Below are 15,143 nucleotides of genomic sequence, written 5' to 3'. Positions count from 1 at the left end.
CAGTAGCTGGGGGAGGTGTCCCAGTCTCAGGTGGGCATTGCAGAGGCACTGCGGAGCATGTTCCAGTCACTGAGGAGCATCGCATGGGCATCAACGCTGTGCTGCAGACTTTGGGGAGCCGCTAGGGCTGGGAGAACCAGATGACGCAGAGACAGCCGGGGTTTGATTCAGCTGCCCCTCTGTCCCAAAGTGAAGCCCAGGGCCCTATGGGTGCTGGGTGCCACCGGCAAGTGCGCCGGGGGGCCCAGAGGACACCTGTTAGGGACATTGAAGGCCACAGGACGCGGTAGGCCACCACTAATGTGCATCCTGGAGACAGACCTCGGCCAGTGGTGGAGCATGGAAGGCTAAGCAGGTCAAGGATCACTGATAGGGCACTGGGGGGAGGGAGGGGATAGGGGTAAGTGGGAGAGGGTGTGATGTGGGTTGGGAGGGATTAGGAGGGGTGGAGAGAGTGGGGTGGCATCATCGGGGGATTGGCGACACATATGTACAGCATTAAAAACCTTTGCACTCGAGAAATCTGGCACTTTCTTTCGCAATGAGGGCCGAGCACCAATCCCCTTCCCAATTACCCAGACATGGAGGCCCTGGATGTCAGGAGTCAGCCTATGGGATGGATTGAGGAGCACCAGCGCTCGGCACTCAGTGGGTTCTCATCACCCCCCTGCCCTCAACAGTGACCCGCTGACAGTGTTGACACAGGTCCACCACCCTGGAGCGATGTTACACAGACCCTGGGAGGCGGGAACGGGGCAGGAGGGAGGGGGTTGAGTGGAAGCCGGGGGTGGGGGGGAAGAGGAATGGGGGAAAGGGGAGGCTGAAGGGTGAGGAGGGGGGTGGAGGGGGGAAGGTTGAGGGATGGGAAGGGAGGGGGGAGGGGCAGGCTGAGGGATGGGGGAGGGGGTTGGGAAGTGGGGGAGGGTGGGAATGACAGACATGTTCACGTCCTAGGTGAAGCATATGAGGATGTGGGCCTGCCTGACCCTCCTGCCTTGCCAGACCTTCGCTGCTGCGAGTCCTCCATCCGCTGGGTGGTTCTCCGTGTCCTCCCCGGGCATGTCCTCCAGACTTTCATGGTCTGGCACCTCCTCATTCTCCTTTTCCTCGGAGGTAGCCACATGTTCCTCCCTCTCCACATCCAGTATGTCGCCCCATTGCTGTGCTAAGTTGTGTATAGCACAGCAGTCACCACAATGCGGGCGACCCACCAGAGGATCTACTGCAATGCACCACCGGAGCGCATGAGGCATCGGAACCACATTTTGAGGAATCTGATGCATCGCTCAATGACAGGCCGGGTGGCCACATGGGCCTCATTATATTGGGTCTCCGCATTGGTCTCCGGTCTCCGTACTGGCATCACTAGCCATGTCCTCAGTGGATACCCCTTATGCCCAAGAGCCAACCGGCCATCAAAGATGTGGCCGGTGGTCCACAAAGAGACCGGGGATGTCCAGCTGCCCCAGGATGTAGCTGTATAGCACTCTCCCTGGGAAGTGTGCACACATGTGCATGATCTTCATGTGGTGGTTGCACATGAGCTGAACTTTCAGTGAGTGGAATCTCTTCCTGTTGCCGGAGGGCACTCTCAGATGACTCGATGAGCACAAGGCGACACGCGTGCTATCTCCTACTCCTGCACCTGGGGCATCCTGGCGATGGCAGACAATCCTGCTGCCCATGCATCCTGTTGGGCCTGGTCATAAATCATAGATCATAGAATTTACAGTGCAGAAGGCGACCATTTGGCCCATCAAGTCTGCCCGTACCTTGGAAAGAGCACCCGACCTAAGCCCATACCTCCACCCTATCCCCACACCATCCCCATAACCCAACCTGACCTTTTTTTTTTCGACACTAAGGACAATTTAGCATGGCCAATCCACCTAACCTGCACATCTTTGGACTGTGGGAGGAAACCGGAGCACCCGGAGGAAACCTACGCAGACACAGGGAGAACGTGCAGATTCTGCACAGTCAGTGACCAAAGCTGGAATTGGACCTGGGACCCTGGAGTGTAAAGCAACTGTGCTACCTTGCTGCCCCTGCGGGGTCCATGCCAAAGTTTATATAGTTCGCTGCCCAGGCAAACAGGGCATCGTGACCTCACTGATGCATTTTGGGCAGTAGCTTGTGAGATGCTGCACAAGTCTCCGCTTGAGCCCTGGAATGATCCTGAGGCATAGAGGTTCAAGGCTGCGGTGACCTTGATAGCCACCAGGAGCAGGTATCCTCCTCCTCAATTTGGTGCCAAGTCCATAAGGACCAGCGCCGGCCCTAGGGTTGCTGGCGCCCCGGGCAAGCTGAACTTCGGCGCCCTTGGGGGGGGCGGGGCCGAGGGGGGGGCGGGGCCGAGTAGGGGCCGGGGGGGGGCGGGCGAGGGGGGGCCCCGAGGGGCCGAGGGGGGGGCGGACCCGAGGGGGGGGCGGGGGGCGACCGAGGGGGGGGGCGACCGAGGGGGGGGCGGACCCGAGGGGGGGGCGGACCCGAGGGGGGGGGCGGACCCGGGGGCGGGGGCGCCCTGGGGGAGCCGCCCTGGGGGAGGGCGGCCACCGCGCATGCGCTGGTTGGCACCTGCCCAACTGCGCATGCGCGGGACCCGAGTCTCTGGCGCCCCCTAGCACATGGCGCCCCGGGCGACTGCCCGAGTTGCCGGTGCCTTGAGCCGGCCCTGATAAGGACACGGCATAGGTGCCGCACAGTCACCTTGTTGAGGCGGAGTCTCCTGTCACACGCTGTCTGTCATTTGTTCAAAAGACCGGCGACAGCTGTACACCTTAGGCCCTTGCCAGCCTCCCCCTCTGGGTCCCTCCCTCACCTGACGGGCAGCCGGGTCCTCAGGGTGTGGGGCGGGATGCTGCACGTGGGCCACCGCCTCAAGTCTCTGTCAATGCTGCTGGCGCTGCCTCCTCTGTTGTCTGGCCACCTGGTATGCCAGCAACACCACGAGGGCAGCTTCCGCAGGGTCCAAGATATCATTCATTCAGTGTAATATCTGTAAGGAATTGAAGAGAGTATTGTGTTGTTCTCTGCCTTGCTCTATCTGGATGCCTTTTATGTATCGTGTTGATCAGAGAACAAGTCCTGTAAACCAACAAAACTATTTTATTAAACACGACTAACTGGATTCGAAACTTATCCCTAAGAAACAAACAGTTGATTGATCACACATAAACTATACTCACTATACTCATCTACAACTAACATAATAAACTACTCTCTTGCTCTCTCACTATCTTCAGTCCTTCTCGCCAGCTCCTGTTCCTACCACCTACTTCTGTCCCACAAGGCTTTGCATCATCCCTAATATACGTCTGAGACTAGCTTCCTCGAATGGTCCTCTGTACATTTTATTAACCCTTTATTGGCATGTATAATAATACCACAGGTGTGAGACAGATAACCAGCAGTGTCTTCCTCCGCATAACCCTCCATTCCCCCATTGCTCCCCCTTCAGCACCCCCCCCCAACATCCGCTGCCATCCAACCTCACTGCTGATGAACCCCTGGCCACAGCGGGGCCCCTGCTCATTGGAGTGGGTTTATCCCTGGAACTGGAACACATTGTCCAGGGATTAGCATGGCGGACGCGAGGGCCCTGAGACACCCACCTTCATCACCGTCACCCCAAGCCATTGCCGGCTGCAACCCCTGCCCCGCAAACTCCCCCCCCCTCCCCTCCCAACCAATGGCAGGCCTCCCCGACCAAGATTCCCCCCCCCCCCCCCCCCCCCCCCACCACCTGCCCCAGGGGCCTCCCTCCAAAGCCACTGAGGCAGTAACCTCAGTGCCCCCGGCTCATTGCCCGGGAGAAAAGATGGCTACTCACCTCCTCGGGTTCCCACACCAGCCCTCTGTTAGCTTCACGTTTTTAAAAAGACGTACTAATCATAGCCCTCGTGATCACTTACTGGGGGTGGGCTTAGATCACGGGAAGACCTTAGACAGGGGGTTGCTCCCATTAATTGTATGAAGATTAGCATTAAGTGGTGATTATTGGTTTCTCATTACACAAACTGATCGATGCTCGGTGTGGTTCTCGTTTTGGGCCTATCCCGCGGTCTCACGTTCTTGTCGCGCTCCCGCTTAAGCGCAGCGCGGCCATTAAATCGCGCCCTTAGTCACTCTTTGAACCCTGACGAGTTTTTCACCGGTTTAACACACACTTTGAATTATTTTTGGCACTGTGGTGCTGAACTTCGAGAATGGGCTGCCACTTTGAAATGGTGCTCCAATCTCGAAGTGAGCTCGTGGCTCCCCCACCCAATGCCACCCCCCCTCCCCCGCACACATGGGCATTACCCCACTCACCTCTCCCCACCCCCCCCCCCCAAGTAAGGACACCCCACTATGGGATCCCTGGGCCCCCCCCCCTTCTTCAGGACCCTTCACGTTCCTTTACACGCCCTCTTCAAGGACCCCCACCCTTCAACTCTTCCAACTTCCCAGATGTACCTTTTTACCTGCCTTCCACCCCTCCCCCATCCCCCATGACCCCCCCCCCACCTCCTTCCATGGGAATGGTCCCCCTCAGGCCCTGACCCTTGGCAGGTCCACCCTGGCACACAGGCAACCTTCCACTGCCATCCTCGCACCATGACAGTGCTCCTGCTGACTTTGCAGTGCCACCTGGGCACCTTGGCCTTGCCAGGGTAGAAGGGCCAAGGTGCCCGCATTCCAGAGGGAGGGCCAGGGTGCCATCTTGCACTACCCCTGTCCACCCATGGACCTTCAGTGGCCCGGGAGACACTGCTGGGTGACGTTCTGCCTGGTCCACGGCACCCAGCTGGTGCCTCCCTGGGGAAGCTGGTACATCCTGGGAGGTAAAACTGACTTCAGCTTGGTCACGCCCATTATGGCCGGAATTCTGACTGCTGGGAAGCCCGCGGGAGGCTTCAACCGGCATCTACTGGTCATATCATGCTCCTGTTCAAGCAAAACGCAGCCAGTAGATTTTCACTGTCACTTCATTGCAGTGTTAATGTAAGCCTACTTTTGACCCGAATAAAGATTATTATTGTTAGATCGGGCCGAACAAATTTCTTCTCATCTCCATCTTAAATTGAAAACATTTTATTTTGAAACTGTGTCCCTAGTCCTGCAGACTCTCCAACAAGGAGAGATCCAAGGTGGATCCTTTCACCATCCACCCTGTGAAATTGCCTCAGGACTTGTTTGTAACAATAAGAACAGCTCTCAGTCTTCTAAACTCCAATGGATGCAGACCCATCCTTTCCTCAAAACATAACTTTCCCATTCCAGGTATCAGCCACGTCAGCCTTCTCTGCATTGCTTCTAAAACATTCCCATCCCTTTTTAAGTAAGGAGACCAAAATTGTACACAGTCTTCCAGATGTGGTCTCACCAACACCCTGTACAACTGTAGCAAAACATCCCTTACTCTCTTTGGCTCTTGAATTTTTTTGTTTCTGTCTTTCTTCTTATCTATTATTCTTATGCTAAGACAGGCTCGCCAATGAATCTAGCATCTCATCTCTTCTTGCTTCTCTCTGTAGGGCCTGGAAATTTCACTACTGAGGGTGGATAGCGTGAGTTAGGAAATTTCCTAGCCTGCCGCGTCCTCCTCGGGAGAAACCAAATGGCATGATCTCCATTCCAGGGGGGTTTGGAGTCGGGCCTGCTGCCTCCTGGATGTAGATTGGAAGTGACCACAGGGGCTGCCAAGTACTGAGGCAGGTTGTTTTTGGATTGGTCCAGTGAATGGTCCTGCTGTTTAGGCTGCTCACCACCTGGTATGAATACGCAGAACACATGTTGCACGTGTTCTCGCCATATCTACTCAAAAATTGCAGATGGATTCCTACAACTGGCTTCGGACCCAATTGATATTTGTAATCAGTCTCCTGCCTGATTCAGGCTGGAGTGCTTGACCCTCCTGAGCACGTTGTCAGAATGGTTGGCTGCTACATACTTGCCTTATACATTGCTCCTACTGTGTAATGTATGGAAAACACTGAATAAGTGAGTTGGAAGAGCAGTGGCTGGTGTGATCAGTTTGAAGGAAACATGAAATTTGTTGAGCTGTCAGAAATAACCACCTGATTATGTGTTCCCAGGCCTGCACTCTTGCACGCAGGAATGCTGAAGTATTTTTGAAGTACATTCACAGGAACAATGTGAGTATGCCTGGTGTGGCTGCTCACACAAGAGGCCCTGAGCAGCAAGTAAAAGGTGGGTCTGGGTCTACAAAGCATGAATGGTTCACTTACAATCCACCAGTGTTACTCAGAAAATCGGCAGTACATATTTTCATTCAGTACCTTGTCAGTTAAAAAAATAATGAAAATGATTTTATGACTTTGGATTGCTGTCCAATGTTTGGATTTTGTTTTGTTGTCTTGTTATTATTGTTGATTTTATCTTCTTCATACTGTGAGGGTTTTATTACATATAATTCTAACTAATTGAAATTTCTGCTGTTGTAAACTATCTGATTTAATATCGTCATCCAGCAGGGCATATTTGGATGAATTTCCGGTGATTCATCCCGTAGCACTTTACACCTACCTGTTGAGTTCTAACCCACTTTTACATTTGACTTCTGCCAGTGAACTTCCCAATGGTAACGGTTCATGTTTGACTACGGTGTGATTGAATCTACTTTCATTGTTGAGTGAATGGAAGCAGTTAATCGAATTAACCAAAGAAATAGGCACATGTGCTATCAGAATCTGAGGAGCTGACCGCATTGTTGTTTTGTTTTGCAGCTATCCTAAGTGAACTACTCCAGAGGGAGAACAGGGTTCTTCATTTCTGGACAATGAAAAAGAGGAGACTAGATCAATGCCAACAATATGTGGTGTTTGAAAGAAGTGCCAAACAAGTATGTGTTATTTATCTCTCCTGTTTTATCATGTCCTTTGGTGACTGTTAGCTTGAAGCCTTGATAACGTCTTTGCATTCTTTAGCAGTCCAAGTTAGAAGGGATTACTGTCCCAAACCAATGCTACATCTATGGGATCTTCTACTATTAACAAAACAACTAAGGGTGGAAATCATGGCCTGGAATGCAAAGTTTTAACATCACAATAGCGCAGTAAAATTTATATCTTTCATACTGTTTTTTCATTTCTTTCTGTGAAGATGTGGTTGCTAGTTGTAAAAGTAGGGAAGGACTTATTGGAATATATTGCAAAGTTTAATACATTGTTTTACATAGCGAGCTGTGCTCTGTGTTTACATGTTTTATTTCATTTGTTTCTTGTGTGGCTCTAGCTTTATCTTCTAAAACAAAATCTGATGCCATTGAACTTGAGCAAAGAGCTTTCCCATTTTCAGTGGAACATTGAGCTTATTGTTTTACACTCTGCACTCAACAGGCTTTGGACTGGATCCAAGAAACAGGCGAATATTACCTCTCCACACATACCTCTGCTGGGGAAACTACTGAAGAAACTCAGGATCTAATGAAGGAATATGGTGAATTCAGGATTTCTGCCCAGGTAAGATGAAAGAAATTGCCTCCCTTGTCATGTATCACTGTCTGTTCCTGCAGATAATCCGGAATGGTCTCTTGAAAACCATATTTTGAGCGTTCCAGATTCTCGTAGTAGATCATGTACTGTGATGATAAATGCTTTGCCTGAATGTTTTAGTTCAGAAGAGAGAGGTGTTCAGTTTGAAATGTAACTTTATCCACTGATGGTGAAGGTTAGGTGGGTGGGGGGGGGGGGGGGGGGGGGTCTCTCCCCCCGTCCCTGCGCGACGTGTTTCTCGGCAGTGGGACACGGCCCTCTGTTCGCCGTTGCCCGGCGGCAGGATCTTCTGATCCCGCCGCTCTCAATGGGATTTACCATTGAACCCACTCCATGCCGTCGGGAAACCCAGGTTGGAGTGTGCCTTCGGTACGACCAGAGGATCTCACCGCTTGAACAGCCAGAAAGTCTTGCCCTTGGAGTCTGATTTAAAAAAAAATATGCAAAATAATTTCCAAAGTGATGTAGAAAGCAGAAATGTTTATATATTAAGCAAGTGTACATTGAATCAATGCACTCCCCCTGATGCTGTCTGAAGTTTAGTCAACACATAAAAGCAAGCCTTACCACTAGGATCATTTTCGGGTGTTTTTAACACCAGAAAGTGAATATCTACATTATTAAAATGATATCTTACATGGATTCAAAAGACATTATTACACAAATAGCTTCTCAAAGCTGTTTGAGAACATTACGGAGACCACCACCAGAGGCACCCCATAAGAGGGACCCCAGTATGGAAGCCCCCCATAAAAGACACCCTTGCCTGGAAGCCCCACAATAAGAGAGACCCCTGCCTCGAACCTGTGTAATTCACCTGCTGGCTCAGGCACCGGAAGCAGCACCTGTAAATTCCCGGAAAGAGAAAAACAGCTGGGTTTAAATCCCCTCAGATCTTTGATCTGCAAGCCTTTCATTCATATCTCTGTGAAATTCCTTTAACTAGGCTGTGATTCCACACACATCCAGCTGTCTGCATTGTTTAATTCATCTCCCTTCACACTTGGGTGGTATTCAAGTCATCATCTGTGAAACTAACCCCAATGTTTTTTTTTTAAATAATTTTTATTGAAAATTTTTTAATTTATACAACATCAAACCATACTAAAATACCAACAATAACAGTAATGACAACAATCATGAACCTTCACCCCTCCTCAATGAACAACCCAACATATTAACAACAACTTAAATTAACACAAAGCTAAGTTACATAACCGTAGCGAAAAAAATAGAAACTATAATAAGGAACACCCCCCTTCCCCCCCTCTCTCTTCCCCTCTCCGACCCACACCCCCGAAAGCACTCTGCCCATCGTCCCCCGCGAGGGCAGCAGAGGGAATCCCTCTACCTGTCGCCTAGCAAACTCCTTTACCTGCAAGTATCTGAACATGTTCCCTTGGGGAAGCCCAAATTTATCTTCCAGTTCCCCAGGCCCGCAAACCTCCCGCCAATAAACAGGTCCCTCAATTTACTGATGCCCACCCTTTGCCACCCCCTAAATCCCCATCCTTGTTCCCCGGGGTGAACCGATGATTGCCACCCAATGGAGCCTCCATCGAGCCCCCTGTTTCCCCCCTATGCCGTCTCCACTGTCCCCAGATTCTTAGGGTCGCCGCCACCACCGGGCCCGTGGTAAACCTCTTAGGGGAGAGCGGCAACGGCGCCGTTATCCTGGCACCCAGGCTCGTACCTCTACATGACGCCATCGCCATTCTTTTCCACGCCGCCCCTCCCCCCTCCATCACCCATTTACGCACCATTGACACATTGGCCGCCCAATAGTACCCCAGAAGGTTGGGCAGTGCCAGCCCGCCTCTATCCCTCCCTCGCTCCAGGAAAACCCTCTTCACTCTTGGAGTCCCATGTGCCCACACAAACTCAAGATACTGCTAGTCACTCTCCTAAAGAAGGCCCTGGGGATGAAGATGGGCAGGCACTGAAAGAGGAACAAGAACCTCGGAAGCACCTTCATTTTGACGGACTGCACCCTCCCCGCCAACGACAATGGCAGCATGTCCCACCTCTTGAACTCCTCCTCCATCTGATCTACAAGTCTGGTGAAATTATGTTTGTGAAGAGTCCCCCAGTCCCTGGTCACCTGCACCCCCATGTATCTAAAACTCTCCCCTGCCCGCCTAAGCGGGAGCCTACCAGTTCCATCCTCCTGGTCTCCAGGGTGCACCACAAACACCACACTCTTGCCTAAATTTAGTTTATAACCTGAAAAGGTCCCAAACTCAGCTAACAGCTCCATCACTCCCGGCATCCCACCCACCGGGTCCGCCACATACAGTAACAGGTCATCGGCATACAACGACACCCTATGTTCCTCCCCACCTCGCACCAAACCTCTCCACCTCTCTGAATCCCTCAACGCCATCGCCAGCGGCTCGATTGCCAGTGCAAACAACAAGGGGGACAGGGGGCAACCCTTCCCGGTCCCTCGGTAAAGCCGGAAGTACTCCGACCTCCTCCCATTCATGGCCACGCACGCCATCGGGGCCTCATATAGCAGCCTCACCCATCTAATAAACCCTTCACCAAATCCAAACCTCCCCAACACCTCCCATAAGTACCCCCACTCCACTCTATCGAAGGCCTTCTCTGCATCCAGCGCCACCACTATCTCTGCCTCCCCCTCAATCGCCGGCATCATGATGACATTCAACAATCTCCGCACATTCGTGTTCAGCTGCCTTCCCTTCACAAACCCTGTCTGGTCCTCGTGTACAACCCCTAGCACACAGTCCTCTATCCTGGTGGCCAGGATTTTTGCCAGCACCTTGGCATCTACGTTGAGGAGAGATATGGGCCTGTATGAACCACACTGCTGGGACACACTTGTCCCTCTTTAAGATTAACGAGATCAGCGCCCGCGACATCGTCGGGGGGCAAAGTTCCCCCCTTCCCACGCTTCATTAAGTGTCCGCACCAGCAAGTTTGTGGACCACTAGGTCCACAAACGTTTTATAAAATTCCACCGGGAACCCATCCGGCCCTGGTGCCTTCCCTGACTGCATCTGCCCAATCCCCTTAACTAGCTCCTCCAGCTCAATCGGCGCACCCAACCCCTCCACCTGCTCCTCCTGCACCTTCGGGAAAGAAAGCCCGTCGAGGAACCTCTCCATTCCCCTCCTCTCCCCCATTGGCTCCGACCGGTACAGTTCCCCGTAAAAGTCCTTGAAGACCTCATTCACCTCTACCCCCTTCCGCACCACTTTCCCACTCTTGTCTCTCACTCCAGCAATTTCCTTAGCCGCATCCCGCTTTCAGAGCTGATGAGCCAGCATCCTACTCGCCTTTTCACCATGTTCGTACACTGCCCCTTGTGCCTTCCTCCACTGTGCCTCCGCCTTTCTAGTGGTCAGCAAATCAAATTTAGCCTGCAGGCTGCACCTCTCCCCCAACAGTCCCTCCTCTGGTGCCTCTGCATACCTCCTATCCACCTCCAGCATCTTTCCCACCAGTCTATCCCTCTCGCTCCTCTCCCTGTGTGCCCGGATGGATATCAGCTCCCCACGAATCACTGCCTTCAGGGCTTCCCAGACCACCCCCACCTGAACCTCCCCCGTATCATTCACCTCAAGGTACCCCTCAATACTTGCCCGGACCCTCCTACACACCTCCTCCTCCGCCAACAACCCCACATCCAACCGCCACAACGGGTGCTGGTCCCGCACCTCCCCCATCTCCAACTCTATCCAATGCGGCGCGTGGTCGGAGATTGCAATGGCCGAATACTCGGCCTCCTCCACTCTCGGAATCAGTCCCCTACTCACCACGAAGAAGTCTATCCGAGAATAAACCCTATGTACGTGGGAGAAGAAAGAGTACTACCGTGCCCTCGGCCTCACAAACCTCCATGGATCCACCCCACCCATCTGGTCCATAAACCCTCTCAGTATCTTGGCGGCCGCCGGCCTCCTACCCGTCCAAGAGCTGGACCGATCCAGTGAAGGATCCAACACCGTATTGAAGTGCCCCCCCCAGGATCAGACCTCCGGCCTCTAGATCCGGGACCCGTCCCAACATACGCCTCATGAAGCCCACATCGTCCCAATTTGGGGCATACACACTAGCAAGTACCACCAGGAAAACCTGCCCCACCCACCCCTTCCTCAGACGGACCTGGTCCGCCACCTTCAGGTGGGTCTCCTGAAGCATTGCCACATCTGCCTTTAGCCCCCTCAGATGAGCAAGTACCCTCGACCGCTTCACCGGCCCATTCAATCCTCTTGCATTCCAGGTGACCAACCGGATCAGAGGGCGTCCCGCCACCCTCCCCCGTCGACTAGCCATAGCCCGTGTACTGCCCGCCCCAGGCCAGCACCCCCCGCCCGACCCAGTCCCCACAGCGGCAACACCTCACCTCTGTCCCCCCCGGCCCCCACCAGCTCATTCCTGACCCTGCCAGCAGCAGCCCGGTATTCCCCTTTCCCCCCCTCCCTACCCCACCAGGCTAGGAACCCTCCTAGCCGCGAACCGTCCTCCATTGTACTTCCGTGGGTCAGCTAACTTCTGCTGACCCCGGAAACTCCCACCAATAACCCGACCCCTCCCAAAGTGGGATCATCCCCCATCCTATCCCTCCTCCAGGCACCGCTCCAGCATGGGGAAGAACCAGTTAAGGCCCCGCCTCCCCCCGTCATCGTCTCCACCCCCCAGCCCCGCAGCGCGGGAAACCAGGGGAAAGCCCGCGCTTTCGCCCTGCCCCACCACACCCTTCTGACGCAGCTCCCAAATACCAGCCCCGCTCCATACCCCCAACCCGACATAGAATACAACAAACCCCCCAACCCTCCCCGCAAGATACAAAACCGATTAAACCCGGACCGCCGCTTAGCCACCTCCGCACTGCAATTCTGGTAGATCCGTACTACCCCATTCTCCCAGTTGCTGCTCTTCACCTTCTTGGCCCAGCGCAGCACGCACTCCCGATCACTGAACCGGTGGAACCTCACCAGCACAGCACGCAGGGGTTCATTCTCCTTAGGCCTCCTGGCGAGTACCCTGTGGGCTACCTCCAACTCCAAGGGCAGATGGAAAGACCCGGCCCCCACTAGCGAGTTCTGCATCGCAGCCACGTAGGTTGTCAGGTCCGACCCCTCCAGCCCCTCTGCAAGCCCAAGATCCGCAGATTTTTCCGCCTCATGCGGTGATCAAGCTCCTCGAAGCGGTCCTGCCACTTCTTGTGGAGTGCCTCGTGCCCCTCCACCTTACTCACGAGGACCACGGCCTCCTCCTCTCGTTCAGTGGCCTGCGTCTGCAACGCCTTGATGGCAGCACCCTGGGTCGTCTGAATCTCCGCGAGCCTTTTGTTCGTTTCCTTCAGAGTAGCTCAGCCTTGAAATCTGCAAAACAGCGCAGGAGAGCAGCTTGTTGCTCCTGGGCCCACTGCTTCCACTCCTCTGGAGCTCCATCGACCTCCATCTTAGATTCCTTCCCCCGTTTTTTCTGAGGAGCTGCTGCCGTTTTTTTCCCCCTTTCCGCTCCAAGTTCAAGTCATGAACTGCGGAGAAAGTCAATCAGCACACCTTCTCCCACCGGGAGACATCGAAAAATTTCCGTTTTGGGCTCTAAAAAGAGCCGAAAAGTCCGTTTTAAATGGGAGCTCCCAAATGTGCGGCTTCCTACGTCATCGCCGCCACCGGAAGTCAAAACTAACCCCAATGTTTATAAACATCTAGCTACAATTTACACCTCCTGGACCACACAAAAGGCAGTTAAGTGCTTTCTGCAGAAAAAAATAAGTGAGAACACTTAAAGCACTTATCTAGATAGCAGAGAATCCAGCCTCCCATCGACAGTGGCGGGAGTAGCGAATCCCTCCACCAGCGAACGGAGCGCCACCAAGAAACACATGGCTGGGGGATAGAAGAATCCAGCCCCTTGTCTTTCTGTAGTGGCATTAATGTAGTACAATGTTGCAATGTGCTTCACAAATATATAAATCAGGCAAAAACTGAACATAAGAACATAAGAACTAGGAGCAGGAGTAGGCCATCTGGCCCCTCGAGCCTGCTCCGCCATTCAATGAGATCATGGCTGATCTATTGTGGACTCAGCTCCACTTTCCGGCCCGAACACCATAACCCTTAATCCCTTTATTCTTCAAAAAACTATCTATCTTTACCTTAAAAACATGTAATGAAGGAGCCTCAACTGCTTCACTGGGCAAGGAATTCCATAGATTCACAACCCTTTGGGTGAAGAGGTTCCTCCTAAACTCAGTCCTAAATCTACTTCCCCTTATTTTGAGGCTATGTCCCCTAGTTCTGCTTTCACCCGCCGATGGAAACAACCTGCCCGCATCTATCCTATCTATTCCCTTCATAATTTTAAATGTTTCTATAAGATCCCCCCTCATCCTTCTAAATTCCAACGAGTACAGTCCCAGTCTACTCAAACTCTCCTCATAATCCAACCCCTTCAGCTCTGGGATTAACCTAGTGAATCTCCTCTGCACACCCTCCAGTGCCAGTATGTCCTTTCTCAAGTGAGGAGACCAAAACTGAACACAATACTCCAGGTGTGGCCTCACTAACACCTTATACAATTGCAACATAACCTCCTGAGTCTTAAACTCCATCCCTCTAGCAATGAAGAACAAAATTCCATTTGCCTTCTTAATCACCTGTTGCACCTGTAAAACAACTTTCTGTGACTCATGCACTAGCATAACCAGGTCTCTCTGCAGAGCGGCATGCTTTAATATTTTATTGTTTAAATAATAATCCCGTTTGCTGTTATTCCTACCAAAATTGTTAACCTCACATTTGTCAACATTGTATTCCATCTGCCAGACCCTAGCCCATTCACTTAACCTATCCAAATCCCTCTGCAGACTTCCGGTATCCTCTGCACTTTTCGCTTTACCACTCATCTTAGTGTCATCTGCAAACTTGGACACATTGCCCTTGGTCCCCAACTCCAAATCATCTATGTAAATTGTGAACAATTGTGGGCCCAACACAGATCCCTGAGATACACCACTAGCTACTGATTGCCAACCAGAGAAACACCCATTAATCCCCACTCTTTGCTTTCTATTAATTGTGAAGACCGACCCAAAAAACCTGTTCAGTTCCTCAGCCATTTCCTCATCTCCCATTATTAAAACTCCCTTCTCATCCTCTAAAGGACCAATATTTACCTAAGCCACTCTTTTTTGTTTTATATATTTGTAAAAACTTTTACTGTCTGTTTTTATATTCTGAGCAAGTTTACTCTCATACTCTATCTTACTCTTCTTTATAGCTTTTTTAATAGCTTTCTGTTGCCCCCTAAAGATTTCTCAGTCCTCTAGTCTCCCACCAATCTTTGCCACTTTATATGCTTTTTCCTTCAATTTGATACTCTCCCTTATTTCCTTAGATGTCCACGGCCGATTTTCCCCTTTTCTACCGTCCTTCCTTTTTGTTGGTATAAACCTTTGCTGAGCACTGTAAAAAATCGCTTGGAAGGTTCTCCACTATTCCTCAACTGTTCCACCATAAAGTATTTGCTCCCAGTCTACCTTAGCTAGTTCTTCTCTCATCCCATTGTAATCTCCTTTGTTTAAACACAAAACACTAATATTTGATTTTACTTTCTCACCCTCCATCTGTATTTTAAATTCCACCATATTGTGATCGCTCCTTC

At 51.9% G+C, this 15,143-nt stretch overlaps 1 protein-coding gene across 6 annotated transcripts in view; it reads left to right on the top strand.

The window, feature by feature from the left end:
* kalrna (kalirin RhoGEF kinase a) overlaps positions 1 to 15,143 on the top strand; it is a 1,222,490-nt gene that overhangs the window by 783,668 nt on the left and 423,679 nt on the right. For all 6 annotated transcript variants that reach the window (XM_038789521.1, XM_038789520.1, XM_038789517.1 and 3 more), the window contains 3 exons: positions 6,081 to 6,195; positions 6,732 to 6,847; positions 7,344 to 7,466. In XM_038789521.1, coding sequence (XP_038645449.1) covers positions 6,081 to 6,195; positions 6,732 to 6,847; positions 7,344 to 7,466 — 354 coding nt within the window. The remainder of the gene's footprint in view (positions 1 to 6,080; positions 6,196 to 6,731; positions 6,848 to 7,343; positions 7,467 to 15,143) is intronic.

Source organism: Scyliorhinus canicula, chromosome 2, assembly GCF_902713615.1.
Source record: "Scyliorhinus canicula chromosome 2, sScyCan1.1, whole genome shotgun sequence".
In the NCBI taxonomy this organism is placed as follows: Eukaryota; Metazoa; Chordata; class Chondrichthyes; order Carcharhiniformes; family Scyliorhinidae; genus Scyliorhinus; species Scyliorhinus canicula.
The sequence above is the reverse complement of the archived record's forward strand: the minus strand, read 5'-3'. Positions and strand labels throughout refer to the sequence as shown.